This window comes from Zalophus californianus, chromosome 7 (genome assembly GCF_009762305.2).
Source record: "Zalophus californianus isolate mZalCal1 chromosome 7, mZalCal1.pri.v2, whole genome shotgun sequence".
Taxonomy (NCBI): domain Eukaryota; kingdom Metazoa; phylum Chordata; class Mammalia; order Carnivora; family Otariidae; genus Zalophus; species Zalophus californianus.
This window is the reverse complement of record NC_045601.1, coordinates 85787307-85803074: the sequence shown is the minus strand read 5'-3', so window position 1 is coordinate 85803074 and position 15768 is coordinate 85787307. Positions and strand designations below refer to the sequence as shown.

The 15768-nt window shown below is 33.7% G+C and overlaps 1 protein-coding gene across 11 annotated transcripts in view; it reads left to right on the top strand.

Moving 5' to 3' along the window:
• FAM135A (family with sequence similarity 135 member A) overlaps nt 1-15768 on the top strand; it is a 124848-nt gene that overhangs the window by 15532 nt on the left and 93548 nt on the right. For 10 of the 11 annotated variants that reach the window (XM_027602108.2, XM_027602117.2, XM_027602112.2 and 7 more), the window contains 3 exons: nt 83-172; nt 1630-1745; nt 8321-8400. In XM_027602108.2, coding sequence (XP_027457909.1) covers nt 1669-1745; nt 8321-8400 — 157 coding nt within the window. In that variant the 5' untranslated portion in view covers nt 83-172; nt 1630-1668. The remainder of the gene's footprint in view (nt 1-82; nt 173-1629; nt 1746-8320; nt 8401-15768) is intronic. The other variant, XM_027602113.2, reaches the window with a different exon arrangement.

The window sequence follows — 15768 nt, the reverse complement described above, 5'->3', positions numbered from 1 at the left end:
TAAGTAATGAAGCTTAGGTTTCCTTAAAATGGACTTCTTTATGTCTATTTTGTTTGAGATGTTATTTTTTTCTTCCTCATAGGGGGAACAATATATTTTCAATAAGAATCAGTAACTGGAAGTACAGGTTTGGTTAATTCATAATGTTAAAATGAAGCTTTAACCAGCAGAGGTAAGAATCTGTTACTGCTTTTGTATTTAAGTCAATGGATCAGAATATTTGTTGCATTTCTATGAAGAACTATTTAAAAAACTCTGAAGGGTCTGAGATTTTATACCCCTTGCAAGCTAACAAGTTAGCCTGCCACAGTGCCATGGATGTGGGCAGAAGACATGAGACTCCTAGATTTAAGAAAAGGCTGCTTTGCACTCATAGTAGTAGCAGTAGCTACAGTACCAGGCAACACCTGCATATCAGTAGGTTGTATTATAGGAGAGGAACCTAAAGCTGAGGGGACCCGGAGCTTTACAATGAATAGTAAGTCTGCTGATTTATGCCTCAGGGAGAGACTGTCTCTATTAGAGGGACAATAAACAAATTTGCCCTTCCTTCCAGTATGAGACACTATCTCTGACTTCTAAGACTGTTCGCTGATTATATATCCTTGAAAAATAGTCTGGAACAGAGGCATTCAGGGTCTGCTTGCAAAATATGCAGAAACACAAGACTCTGGAGACTTGTCTTTCAACACTTTCTTACTCTGAATTGCATTTTAAGGCACGTATTACTGATAAAGATGATTGTTACAGTACTTTTTTGAAATAGTGAAAAGATGGAAACTACTGAAATACCCAACAATAGGAGATGGTTTAAATTATAATATTCACAGTGAAATAGTAAACAATTGAAAGTAATGTTGTAAAACTACATTAATTGACATAGGTGCGCATCAAAAAAATAGATGAAATAAACAGTATAAAATGTACATGTGCTTTGATCCCATTTTTATAGAAATTTTACAAAAGCACACACAGGTGAAGAATATATACCAAAGCATATATTTCAAAGGACAGAATCATGAATGTTTTTATTTTTGCTTGTCTGTATTTTTTTTAATCCTTTAAATGAATACTTCAGGCTTTTGTAATGAGGGGAAAAATTTTTTTTTGAAATTTAAAAACAAATCGTAATTTAAGAACTTCACCTAACAGAAAAAAAAACCTTCATGAATTTAAATGGGGATTAAAGAATGCTAATTCTCATTGTGACTTTGGAGTTGCCTGGATGTGCAGTGTAGAACTAGAAGAGAATAATTAGGTCACTAAATTTTTTTCTTTACTATTTTGTCTGTGATAAAGTCAAGGGTTTCTTTTAGCAATTTCCTGTATTATTTATTATCACATAGATGTCACAAAGGGAAACAAATCTTAGAAAATGCATTCTATTAGAAAATATCTTAAATTATAGATTATTGCTTTCTTGTAAGTATATTATTAGTAAGTATATTTAATTGATTCTACTACTATTTAATTGGAATAGGCTAAGTTAGGTACACTGAATTAATTTACTTCATTTTTATTTTCTGCCTATCATACTTGGAAATATGTTTAAATATTAGTGTTTTTATAGGTTGGCATTTTTGTCATTTTGCTTCTCATGATTTTTTTTTTTCCCCTACTTTTACCAAGGTGCTGTTACCAGATTTGTCTTCTGAGTATAAATTGAAAATGACTGAAGTTCAAGCAATGGTAGAATTCTCTGTGGAGCTAAACAAGTTCTACAATGTGGATTTATTTCAGAGAGGGTATGTATTTTAATGTGAAGATTATAGATTTGGCATAAGAAAAGATGTACAGATTTTCATTTACATTTAATTGCATACTTATGTTCCAGCATATATAAGGGAAACAATGAGGTATATTCAAGTAATTATTTTCTTAGAGAAATTTTAGTTTTAAGTAGATGTTTGAGAATTATTCATGTGGATTTAATGATACTGCTGGATATATGTAACGTATATTTATGAATTTGTAGTGAGCATTGAGAGGACTTCTGTGAAAATGTGTAAGATCTCATTTTTGCTTGTAAAAGCTTATAGTGAATGGGGAAAATAAAATATTGCACAAAATAGCTAAGTGGGAATGCAAAATGATGAATCTTCAAGAAGTGTGTATGGAAAGTGCTCTAGGAATCAGGACAAAAAGACGTCTTTCTGGGTATATTAGGGAAAGGCATTATGGAGAAATAGAATCCAAGTATGCTTTAGGACCTGTATCGGTAAGGATAAAGTGAAAAACCCTTTTGGTAGGAGAAAGCAGCGTGAATCAAACCTTGGAAATAGGAATGGACATGTATTTTTTTTTTTTAAAGATTTTATTTTATTTATTTGACAGAGAGGGAGCACAAGCAGGTGGCAGGCAGAGGGAGAGGGAGAAACAGGCTTGGCGCTAGGCAGGGAGCCCAGTGTGGTGGGGCTCAATCCCAGGACCCTGGGATCACGACCTGAGCTGAAGGCAGAGGCTTAACGACTGAGCCACCCAGGCGCCCCTGAACATGTATTTTAAAGAATATTTAGGAGATTGGATAGTCTCTGGGAGAATTGCAGAAGAAAAGATAGTAAAGAAAGGAGAGGTTATATTTATGAAGGGCTCCTAGTCTGGAGAACTGACAGTGGGGATTTGGGCAGCCATCAATGGTTTCCAAGTAAGAAAGAAATTATCACTATTATTACAAGAAGCATTTACTAACATGATGAAGATTGTGATAGATTGATGGTTGTGTAGAAGAAATAGAAGCATAGGGGACAGTTTAGAGGTGCTTGCAGTAACTCAGGTACAAACCTGAAGGTCTGCACTAAGAGTGATAGTAATGGAGTTCTGACTATCAGAAGAAGGGTGAGAGAGATTTTCTATTGAGTTTTTTGCGGTGGTTGTTTTGTTTTATTTTTAGCTTGTCTTGGCTTTACCATCTTGTTGAAAAAAATAAAAATGGCCGTGCTCTGCTTTACTCCTCGTGGTCTCTCACTCCTCAGCAGAACAGGCTGGGCTTATTTTCATGGCAGAGACAGAAGTCAAAGAAAGAGAGCAGAAGATGCAGGGCCTCTTGAATTGGCACTCTTGTTACTTCCACTCCATTTTGTTGGCTATGCAAGTTATAAGGCCAGCCCAGGAGTCAAGGCTGGCAGTTCTTAGGCCAGTAAAACTTCCTTAAAAATTTTATGAAGTTTCTGTATGTCTGATACAGTTCATGCCAAACTCTGAAACCTACACCCACAATTGTCTTGAGACATGACTATTCTCTAGATGTAATCACTACTATTTGGGGATCAGAATTCTGTGGGATCATGCCCCTCAACTTCCTAAAAGCCCTTTTGTCAAGCTGAGAATGTCTACTTAGACACTGCTTTAATTTCTTTAGAGATCTTAAGAAAGGGATTTATAGCCACTCCCTTGATAGGATCTTTGTCCGTGGCAGCATTTTATTTTTAAAATCTTTAGGGAGACTGAAGATGAAAACCAGTTTTGTTTTCCAATCTAGCAAGTACTGATCCATCTATAGTCCCTCTAGATTCTGTTTGTAAAATGACCAGTTCTTTCTTTAGCTCATCTCTTTCTGGCAGAACCTTATTATACCTAGCAAGGAGTAACAAGTTGACATTTTCAGCATTCTCCCTGGAAATTAGCTTGCTCAAGTCCCAAAGTTTCTTGTCTGACTTCTTCTAAGTTATTGCTGACAGTGTATTTACCAAAGTTTCATTACTGTATAACATAGTTTACCATTTTTTAAATCTCTATAATTTACTCATTTTTCTTGCCTCTGTAACTGTTACTTTGGTTCCAAAGTCAATGCCACATATTTAAAATTTTTGTTATGGTGCACACTACTTCTAAGTTACCAATTTTTGTATTAGTTATGTATTGCAGCAGTAATGCAGCTAATAACAAATGCAAAGCTTCTGTGGCATCACAACAATAAACGTTAATTTTTGCTCACAAGTCTGGATCAGCTGAATGGTTTTGTTCTGGGCTGGCTTGGCTGATTTTGCTGAGCTTGCTTATGAATTCATACTCAACTGGCGGGTTGGCTGGGTTCTAGCCATTACAGAATGGCCTTAACTCAGTGGACTCAGCTCTGTTTTATGATCTCTTATCCTACAGCTTATTCTCATAGAGGAGGCAGGGTCCAAAGAGAAAGAAACTATCCAAGACCTTTTACAACCTAGGCTTGGAACCAGCACATTGTCATCTCTGCCACATTGTATTGCCCAAAACAAGTTATAAGGCCAGCCCAGATTTAAGGGTAGGGAAATAAACTCCACTTTTTATTGGAAGTCACATTGCAAGATGTGTGGACACCAGGGTGGATGAAAAAAATCAGAGACTTTTAAAAATCATTCTACTACTCTAACATTTTTTATTTTTTTGTTACTAATTTCTGTGAGGTGTGTTGGAGAAACAATAGTAGGATTTAATGACTGATTCCATATGGAGGATGAGACTGAAAAAGCATTAAAAATATGTATGTAGATGTGTGAATATATGTGATATCTAAGATTACTTTGAAATGGCTCAGCAAAGAAAAAGTACAGATGAATCAGATATGATAAAAATCTTTTTGGGGTACCTGGGTGGCTCAGTCGGTTAAGTGTCTGCCTTCGGCTCAGATCATGATCCTAGAGTCCCAGGATCAAGTCCCGCATCAGGCTCCCTGCTCAGCGGGAAGCCTGCTTTGCCCTCTCCCACTCCCCCTGCTTGTGTTCCCTCTTTCGCTGTGTCTCTCTCTGTCAAATAAATAAATAAAATCTTAAAAAAAAAAATTCTTTTTAATTGTTGAAAATGGGTAGTGGACATATGGGTTCATTGCTCTACTTTTTGCAAATTGGGTATTTTTAATAAGAAATATAAAAACTAATGTTGAAGTTTTAAATCTTATTGACTTGTACAATATTAGTAATATTGAAATAAATAAGGAAGTTGAAGATTTGTTCATTTTGATATGCTGAGTTTGAGGTAAGATATCCAAATGGAGATAGTTCATAGTTGGAGGCTTAGAACTGGAGATAAAGATTAAGTGAATTATAATTCCATTTTATTGCCAACCATCACAAACATAGAATGTGTAATTGCTGCTTTCATTAGTTTTCTCTTAATCTACAATCTGGTTTCCCCCTTCCCCAAAAAAGTTGAGGACTTTTGAATAATATTATTATGTTTCTGATCTTTTAAAAATCTAATGGTTAGAGGATCATTGTTTTTAGATACATTGCTTGACTTGTTTATTTAAGCATATTTTTGCTTTTTAATTGAGGTATAATTGACATATAATATTATATTAGTTTCAGGTGTACAACATAGTGATTTGACATTTGTCTACATTGCAAAATGATCACCACAATAAGTCTATTTACCATGTGTCACCATACAAAGTAAATACCATATTACTGACTTTATTCCCCATCTTATATGTGTATCCCCATGACTTACTTATTTTTTAACTGGAAATCTGTACTTCTTGATACCCTTCACCCATTTTGCTCCCCCCAACCTTCCTCCCCTCTGACAACCATCAGTCTGTTCTCTATATCTGTGAGTCTAGTTTTGTTTTGTTTTTTAGATTTCACATGTAAGTGAAATCATGCGGTATTTGTCTTTCTCTGACTTAATTCAATTAGCATAGTGCTCTCAAGGTCCATTCATGTTGTCACAAATGGCAAGATATCATTCTGTTTTATGGCTGAGTAGTATTCCATTGTATATATATCACATCTTCTTTATTCATTCATTGATCAATGGACACTTAGATGGTTTCCATATCTTAGCTGTTGTAAATAATGCTAAAATGAACATAGGGGTGCATATACCTTTTTGAATTATTTTTTTTCATGTTCTTCAAGCAGATACTCTGTAGTGGATCATATAGTAGTTCTATTTTTAATTTTTGCAGAAACCTCCATATAATTTTCCATAGTGTCTATACCAACTCATACTCCCATTGTGTGGGAGTATTCTGTGTGCACAAGGGTTCCCTTTTCTCCACATCTTCAGCACTTATCTTTTGATGTTTTGATAATAGTCATTTTAAAAGGTGTGAGGTGACATTTCATTGTAGTTTTAATTTGCATTTCCCTCATTAGTGATATTGAGCATCTTTTTATTGACTTCTTTGGAAAAATGTCTATTTAGATCTTTTGCCCATTTTTTTTTAAAGATTTTATTTATTTGAGAGGGAGAGCATATAAGCGGGAGGCAGAGGCAGAGGCAGAGGGAGGGGGAGAAGCAGACTCCCTGCTGAGCAGGGAGCCCCATGCGGGGCTCGATCCCAGGACCCCAGGATCATGACCTGAGCTAAAGGCAGAGGCTTAACTGACTGAGCCATCCAGCTGCCCCTCTTTTGCCCATTTTTTAATCAGATTGTTTGGTGGGGTTTTTTTGTTTGTTGTTTTGTTTTGTTTTTTGCTATTGAGTTTTGTATGAGTTCTTTATAATAATTTTGGATATTAACCCTTTATCAGATATATGATTTTCAAATATTTTCTCTCATTTAGTAGGTTCCTTTTCATTTTGTTGATGGTTTCCTTTGCCATGCAGAAAGTTTTTAGTTTTATGTAGTTCCAGTTGCTTATTTTTGCTTTTTGTTGCCTTTGCTTTTGGTGTCAGAGTCAAAAAAATCATCACCAAGATGTATGTCAAGGAGCTTACTGCCTGTGTTTTCTTTAATTTTACTTAATCTTTAGTTAACATTCTCAGCATGGGAAGTTGAATAGTTCCTAGAAAGCTTTGTTCTCCTCTGGTTCCAAGGCTCCTGTGATTCCACTTTGATTTTTGGTTTTAGTCATCTCATGTTTTCAATCTGACCTTATCTTAATCTCAACTAATTATCTCTCTCTGTTTATGGAGTTTTGCCATGTTTCTTTAAGGCCAAATTGTGACTTTCAGGGTTATAGATTTAATTGGCTAGCCTTTCGTTCACTCCTCTTTAATTCTGACTTTGTGACCTGACCATATGTTCTCTCCAACGCTATACCTTGCTATAAGTAATAGTAGTAATATATTTATGTATTTTAATCTTTGTATTATTTACAAATTTAATATTTTTTAAAGATTTATTTATTTGAGAGAGCGAGAATGAGAGAGAGAGAGTACATGAGAGGGGGGGAGGGTCAGAGGGAGAAGCAGGCTCCTCGCTGAGCAGGGAGCCCGATGTGGGACTCGATCCCAGGACTCCAGGATCATGACCTGAGCCAAAGGCAGTCGCTTGACCAACTGAGCCACCCAGGCGCCCCAAATTTAATATTTTTAAACTACTACCTAGGAAATTATTAAATAAAAATAAATAAAATATTTAATTCCCTTGTGTATATCTAAACTCATCCTGATTTGTAATCTTGATACAGCTTTTAGTAAGCCTTTGTGTGTCTCGTGTGTGTGTGTGTGTGTGTGTGCGTGTGTGCATAGATGTGTGTATCCTCCATTACATATACATACTTGCAGTGTAATGTTGTTAAAACACAAACATAATGTTTACCTCAAGTTTTTTATTCTATGTAAACTGTTATTACTAATGACTGGTTGATTTCTATATATAGATATAAATATTATAAAATCCTGTAGAATAAATAAAGTATATAAACAAATAGCCCTGACCTTGAAAAAAATGCTGAATTCTTTAAACCAAATACATGTCTTTATTTTGTAATTTATAGTATTAAGCCAATTTTCAAAAACCATTACAACTTGTATTTTCTCAAAATTATGCTTAAGAAAAATTTATCTTTATTATATTTTAAAAGAAAAAACTGAATAACCAAATTAGACCATGAAAATCTTAGATGCCTTACTAACTCCTCGACATTCTCTCATTTCAAGTAAGAAATACCAAATACTTTAATTTTGTTTCTCTAATTCATCTTTATACATGCTGATTTCCCTTTGGATCTTATTGCGTACTGCTGATACTTGATGTGGACCTGATGTATTGTTTTTCACCAGTAGTAAATATTATGGGAGGGACGCCTGTGTGGCTCTTTTGGTTAAGCAGCTGACTCTGGATTTCGGCTCAGGTCATGATCTTAGGGTCTTGGGATTGAGCCCTGCCTTGGCTCCTTGCTCACCACGGAGTCTGCTTGTCCATCTCCCTCTACTCCACCACTTGCACTCTCTGGTGCATGTGTACATGTGCACACTCTTTCTCTCAAGTAAATAAAATCTTTAAAATAAAGAAATAAGTCTTTAAAAATAAATAATAAATAAATAAATATTATAGGACACTGATATAAGCAGACCAAATTTATTACTTAATACATACGGATATATAGAAATTGGGGCATTGCATATTTTAAAATATATTTTGAAATGATCTTTTTGGTCTATCTTCCTTTAGTTTTTACCAGATACGTGCATCTATGAAAATTCCACCAAGAGTTCCCCACAGAGTAGAAGCTAGTTTGTTACATGCAGCAGGTAAGCGAAGGAATGTTTTTAACTTTTAAGAAAAGTCTGAAGCAACATTATAATGGCAATGATAACTTTTAATTATTTTTATTTTTTTAACTACAAATATAAGATACCAACGAGTATCATTATAATAAGAAATATATTTGAGGCCTCCATAAAACAGGCTTGATTATGGGTTCCTTGTCTTTCTCTTAGATTTCTTATGATGAGCATATGAAAGAATGTATGTGAAATTTCCACAAAAACAAACATAAGTAGGGGTGGTGTCAGTTATATCATGTAAGATGTAATTTTTAAAAATAGACAGTAAGGGGCGCCTGGGTGGCTCAGATGGTTAAGCGTCTGCTTTCAGCTCAGGTCATGATCCCAGAGTCCTGGGATCGGGTCCCGCGTCGGGCTCCCTGCTCTTTGGGAGCCTGCTTCTCCCTCTGCTTCTCTCTCTCTCTCTCTCTGTCTCTCATGAATAAATAAATAAAATCTTTAAAAAAATAAAATAAAAATACACAGTGAATGTGGACATATAATTTGATATATTACAAAGGTGTTTTATGATAGTTTTATAGTATGCCTTTGAGAATTTTTTTTAACCACATTTTTGGTCCGGGTTAACTGCTCTAAAAAAATGCAGAAAGTAAAGTATACAGTATAAGATAGATATGTTATAGTAGCTCGGTTATTTACTTATATTCTGTGAAGAGACACCAGCATTAAAATGTTTGAACCAAAACTGGTGGTCCTGATATAATCTGAGCATTTTTTCAGCTTTCCTGATACAGTGTACTCTGTTTCATTCTATGAAGTTAGGAAATGAAATGGTTAATGAAACATTCTAGAGAGTTATCATATATGTCAAGTATGAATTATGAGTTTTGAAAACATCATAAATAATAAAATACACCTAACACTAAAGCTATGCTGAGCATAGTTCAGTCTATTTTAAAACTGAAGAAAATATTCTGGGAATTTGAAGTGTTTAGGGTTATCTTTTTAGCATCCTATGGGTACTAAAATGCTAGGTTTATAGGTTTTAATGAATTTTACATAATGGAGAGTTTATTCTATCTTCCTGAAGACTCTCAAAATGCTCAGGGAGGTTTATTGCTTATGACCAAAAATATGTACATTCTTTATTTTTTAAAAAAAAAATCAGTATTTTTTTCTTGGCCTGGCATACATATTAAAGTGTAATTTATTGTCAGTTGGACTTTTGTAAGTCTACTTTCTATGGAACATAGAGGTTAAAATAATTAATATTGCAAGACAGATTTGGTCCTCCCTTTTTGAACTTCCTTAATCTAGTAGACTAAATGTCTTGCCTAGTGTATCTTCTAAAGTTGCCAGTTGAAAAAAATAGACCTTTTTTTCTGGGCTCCCTTTTTATTTTTTCAGCTTTATTGAGAAATAATTAACAAATAGAATTGTATATATTTAAAATATACAAATTATTTGTTATATATACATTATGAAATAATTACCACAATCAAGATAATTAGCATATCCATCACCTCACATAGTTCACTCTTTTGGGTGTGTGTCATGAAAACACTTAAGATCTACTCTTTGCAAATTTAAGTATACAAGATTTTATTATGTAGTCACCATGCTGTGCCTTAGAGCTTACTCATAACCGAAAGTTTACATCATTTGACCTATATCTCCCCATTTCTCTCACCCCGTAGCCCCTGGCAAGCACAATTCTGCTGTTTCTATGAAATCAACTTTTTGTTTTGTTTTGTTTTATTTTCACACGTAAGTGATTCCATGCACTATTTGTCTTTCTCTGTCTGACTTATCTCACTTAGTGTCATGCCGTCTAGGTTCATCCGTATCATTGCACATGGCAAGATTTCCATCTTTATGGCTGAATAAGATATATCTCTCTCTCCCTTCCTCCCTCCCTCCCTGCCTTCCTCTGTGTGTGTGTGTGTGTGTATGTGAGCAAGAGATTGAGAGAGAGAAAGAGAGAGACACACCACATTTTCTTAATAAACTCATCTGCTGACAGATACTTAGGTTATTTCCATATCTTGGATATTGTGAATAATGCTGCAGTGAACATGGTAGTGCAGATTTCTTTTCAAGATACTCACTTCATTTCTTTCAAACATATACCCATGAGCTAGATCATTATGGTAGTTGTAACTTTAATTTCTTGAGGAACCTCCATACAGTTTTCTATAGTGGCTGCACCAATTTTCACTCCCACCAACAGTCACAAGCGTTCCCTTTTCTCCATGCCTTCACCAGTACTTGTTATATTTTGACATTTTGAAAATAGCAGTTCTAACAGGTATAAGCAAATATCTCTTTGTGTGTGTGTGTGGTGTTTTAAGATTTATTTATTTATTTATTTATTTATTTATTTGAGAGAGAGTGCACCCATGCATGGAGCGAGCCCAGGGAGGGATATAGGGAGAAGGAGAGAGAGAATCTCAAGCAGACTCCCCGCTGAGCTTAGAGCAGGACTCTGGGCTCAATCTCCACAACCCTGAGATCATTATCTGAGCCGAAATCAAGAGCTGGATGCTTAACTAATTGAGCCACCCAGGCGCCCCATCTTTGTGGTTTTGATTTACATTTTCCTTGGTGATAATGATGTTGAGCACCTTTTTATATGCACCTGTCAGTCATCTGTATATCTTCTTTAGAAAAATGTCTTCAGATCTGCCAATTTTTTAATCAGACTGTTTTTTTTGCTGTTGAGCTATATGAGTTCTTTTTTTGGATATTAATCTCCTTAGATATATATGATTTTCAAATATTTTTCCACTTTTGATAGGTTGTCTTTTAATTTTATTGATGATTTCCTTTACTCTGCAGAAGCTTTGTAGTTTGACATAATCCCGCTTGTTTATTTTTACCTTTGCTTTTGTGGTCAAATCCAAAGAATCATTTCCAAAACGAGTGTCAAGGACCTTTTCTCTTGTGTTTTCTTCTAGGAGTTTCATGGTTTTGGGTCTTAAATTTAAGTCTTTAATTCAATTTGAGTTAATTTCTGTGAGTGATATAAGATAGGGGTGTAGTTTCAATCTTTTGCATGTAGATATCTAATTTTCTCAGCACTATTAAGAGACTGTTCTTTCCCCATTATGTTTTTGGTACGTTGTCAAAGATTAGTTGATTGTGTGTATATAGGTTTATTTCTAGGCTCTATTCTCTTCCATTGGTCTGTGTACATGTTTTTATGTCATTATCATACTGTTTTGATTACTATAGCCTTTTAATAGTATTATAGCCTTGAAATCAGGAAGTGTGATGTCTCTAGCTTTGTTCATTTTTTCTTAAGATTGCTGTGGCCATTCAGAGTCTTTTGTGGTTTCATATGAATTTAGGATAATTTTTTCTATTTCTGTGAAAAATGCCATTGAAATTTTGATAAAGATTATATTGAATCCATAGATTACTTGGGGTAGTGTGGACATTTTAACAATAGTAATTCTTCCAATCTAAGAACACAGGATATCTCTCCTTTTATTTGTGTCTTCTTCAATTTCTTTCATCAGTGTCATAGTTTTTAATGTACATGTTTTTATTTCCTTGGTTAAATTTATTCCTAAGTATTTTATTATTTTCGATGCTATTGCAAATGGAATTTCTCCTGTTTTTAAATAATTGAATGATTTTACATTTATGAAATAAACATGCACAGGACAACTACCTTTTATTTTTTATTGAAGTATAGTTGACATAATGTTATATTAGTTTCAGGTAAATAACGCAGTGATGGGATTGCTTTCTTGATTTCTCTTTTGAATAGTTCATTGTTAGTGTATAGACAAGCAACTGATTTTTGTATGTTGATTTTGTATCCTGCAACTTTACTGAATTTCTTGGTTAGTTCTAACAGCTTTTTGGTGGAGTCTTTAGATCATGTCATCTGCACACAGATAATTTTACTTCTTCTTTTCCTATTTGGATGCCTAAAATTTCATTTTATTGCCAAATTGCTGTTGCTAGGACTTCCAGTACTATGTTGAATAGAAGTGGTGAGAGTGGGTGCCCTTGTTTCTAACTTTAAGAGGAAAGATTTTAACTTTCCACCATTGGGTATGATGTTAGCTGTGGGCTTGTCCTATACAGCCTTTATTATGTTGAGGTACATTTCTTCTATATGTACTTTATTGAAGTTTTTATCATGAAAATATGTTGAATTTGGTCAAATGCTTTTTCTGCATCTACTGAAATGATTATATGAATTTTATTCTTCATTCTGTTAATATGGTATATCATGTTTATTTGCATATGTCAAATTATCCTTGCATCCCAGGGATAAATCTCTTGGCCATACTAAATGATCCCTTTAAAGTACTCTTGAATTTGGTCTTTTAGTATTTTTTTGAGGTTTTTGCATCAGTGTTCCAGGGGTAGTAGCCAGTATTTCTTCTTTTCTTGTAGTGTATTTGTCTGGCTTCCGTATCAGGGTAGTGCTGGCCTTTTAAAATGAGTTTGAAAATGTTCCTTCCTGATCAATTTTTGGAAAAATTTGAGAAGGATTAGTATTCTTTCATCTCTAAGTGTTTGGTAGAATTCACCAGTGAAGTCATCTGGTCTTGGGTTTTTATTTGTTGGGAGATTTTTGATTACTGATTCAGTCTCTTATTGGTCTGTTCAGATTTTGTTTCTTCATGATTTAATCTTGGTAAGTTATGTTTCTAGAAATTTATCTATTTCTAGTGTATTTAATTTGTTGGCATTAATTGTTCTTATCCTTTGTATTTTTGTGGTATTAGTTGTAGTGTCTTTCATTTATAATTATATTTATTTGAATCATTTTTTTCATATTCTAGCTAAAGGTTTGTTGATTTTGTTTATCTTTTCAAAAAACCATCACTTAGTTTCATAGATCTTTTCTATTGTCTTTCTAGTCTCTATTTCATTTATTTCCACTCTGATCTTTGTTATTCCCTTCCTTCTGCTAACTTTGGGCTTAGTTTATTCTTCTAGTACCTTGAGACGTAAGGGTAAGTTGTTTGAGATCTTTCTAGATTATTTGTATGACAGAAATATTACATGTAATTAATGCCATTTACAGAGTAATGTTATTTTAAAATTATGACAAATAGTATTTCAGAAATACCCAAATAGATTACTTTCTTTTTAAGTGCTTTTTCCTGGACACTGTGATTTCAGTTTGTTTTTAATTAGTTGTAAATCCAGATTTAGTCATTGTTGCTATTTCAGCTTCTAATACTATTAACTTTGTATTGACTGTAAAGTGTCCATTGTCTGATAATTTACCAGTGTGTGGAAGGGAAGTATCTTTTAAAAATAGTTTATAGCAGACACCAGTCTTTAAAAGAGAAGCCTGGGTTTGAAAAGCAATAAAATTCCATAATACATGATTTTTAGTTTGTATGTGAAAACATTATTTATGTGTGTATTTTTATAGCATTATACAAGAATGTTTTTAAGAGGCCGCATAGTTTTTCAGTTAATTATACAGCCAAAATGGAAAGCACAAGAACTGGATTTTGAACAGAAGAAGAAAAATATAATTTCTTTCATACTTTTTCAAATCAGCAAACTTTTGTCTGTCATGTCTAAAATGTAATACCTAATATAATTTCTGAAGATCTTTTTTTATCTTAATATTGTGTCAGTGTATTTTATTTTTCTCTAATTTAGAATATCTTGTTTTTCTTGTTTATAGTATACACTGATATGTATGGATTTTTACAAATGACCCTTAACAGATTATGAGATATGCTACTTTCCCCACCCCAGTACCATTCCCAGCATGATTATCTTTTATATGTGTGTAGCGTTCCATAGGTTCTTGTTTCATCCTCTGAACATCTCTATGATAATGTAAATCTGGTATTTCAGTTGTGTTTCCTGCCAGTGTACCCCATAATAGCCTATCATGTTAAATGTTTTAAGTTCATATGAAAATTATAGAGGACAATGGTTGATGGAGTTGGTGACTTATTAAGGCTCACAGGTATGGTACATCCAAAATAATGTTCTCATGCCCAGATGAGTTTTTCCTCACCAGCAATCTTGAAAAAGAGAGAGAGAGAGAGAACAAGAGAGCGCACTAGCTCATACATGCAAAGAAGGCAGCAAATTTATTCCAGTCTTAGAGGTACTGATTCGGTTCTCTTTTTATGTCCTTCTTCCTTCAAGTTTGTTTCATTTTAAAATAGTATTTAAGAGTTCCCAGAGTATGTATCTTTTTAATATTAGTACATTTGTTAGGAAAAGTTATCCGTCCCAAAATTTTCTGCTTCCAAAAGTTACTCCTATGAATTTGGCTGGCTTCATTTTAATACATATCATTGATTTCTAGACTCATCCTTGATAACATAAATATATTCATATTGGGGGAGTTTTTCTTTATCCTGTATGTTCTCTTTTTACCTCTGTTTCTTAAAAATTCACTCTTTTAGGGGCTTGGATTTTCTCTATTACATATCCTATTTTTCTTGTTTGATTTGTACTATCACCTCAAGATCTTTTCAGTACTGTATTTTACCATAATTCCTACACTTTATGTATATTTCTGAAAACCTTGTATAAGAAGAAAGTAATGATTTTGTCTGTGAGTTGCAGAAAGGCAGGTTAGATGTGGTAGGAATTAGATGGTATTATACAGCTTATTGCAACACATTTAAATTATTTCCAGCATGAAATTGTGCTGACAGTGAGGGGTTTGGGTCAGGAAGTAGCTGTCATCTACAATAGCATCAGTCATAAAAGACAATGAGTATTTATAGGGCTGTTGAAAATTAATTAATAAGAAAATATTCACAGACTTCAACAACAAAGAAGTCATTGCTTGTTCTAAGAAACTGGCCCCAGTTTGAAATGTTAGAGCACTATGTACAATTTTGATAAAAAGTTCAAATAACAACTCCCCATTTCTAATAATGATAGTATTTTTTAAAAGAAACATATATTGTTTCATTTGCTTTTTAATTTCCACCCATCCCTTTTTTCTGAAAAAATAATTTTACAAAAGTAATATAAATAGTTAAAAAATCTATTAGTCCAGAAAGATTTGTAGTGAAAACAAAGTTACTTTTTTAGATGCATCCACTTTTAACTGTTTCTCTAGTACTAATCTTTTCCTTTATACAGACATTTTCACTTCCTGGTATGATGAATGCAACTGAATCATAAACTATTTCCTCCCTCCCTTCTCCTTACTTTTTAAGAGATACCATTATTCCCATATCTTTCTTTGACTTTGAAGTTACTGTTAAATAATATATTGTTTAAACTTCCATTTCCTATTTTAGCCAATATGACAGACCCTATTTTGTAATATAAGGATATAAGCAATTTTGCCTCTTTTTTCAAATTTTCTCTTTTCCTCCACTTTTCAACCTGTTAGGTATATCCTTTCTTTTATAATATCAAGGTTGCTAACAT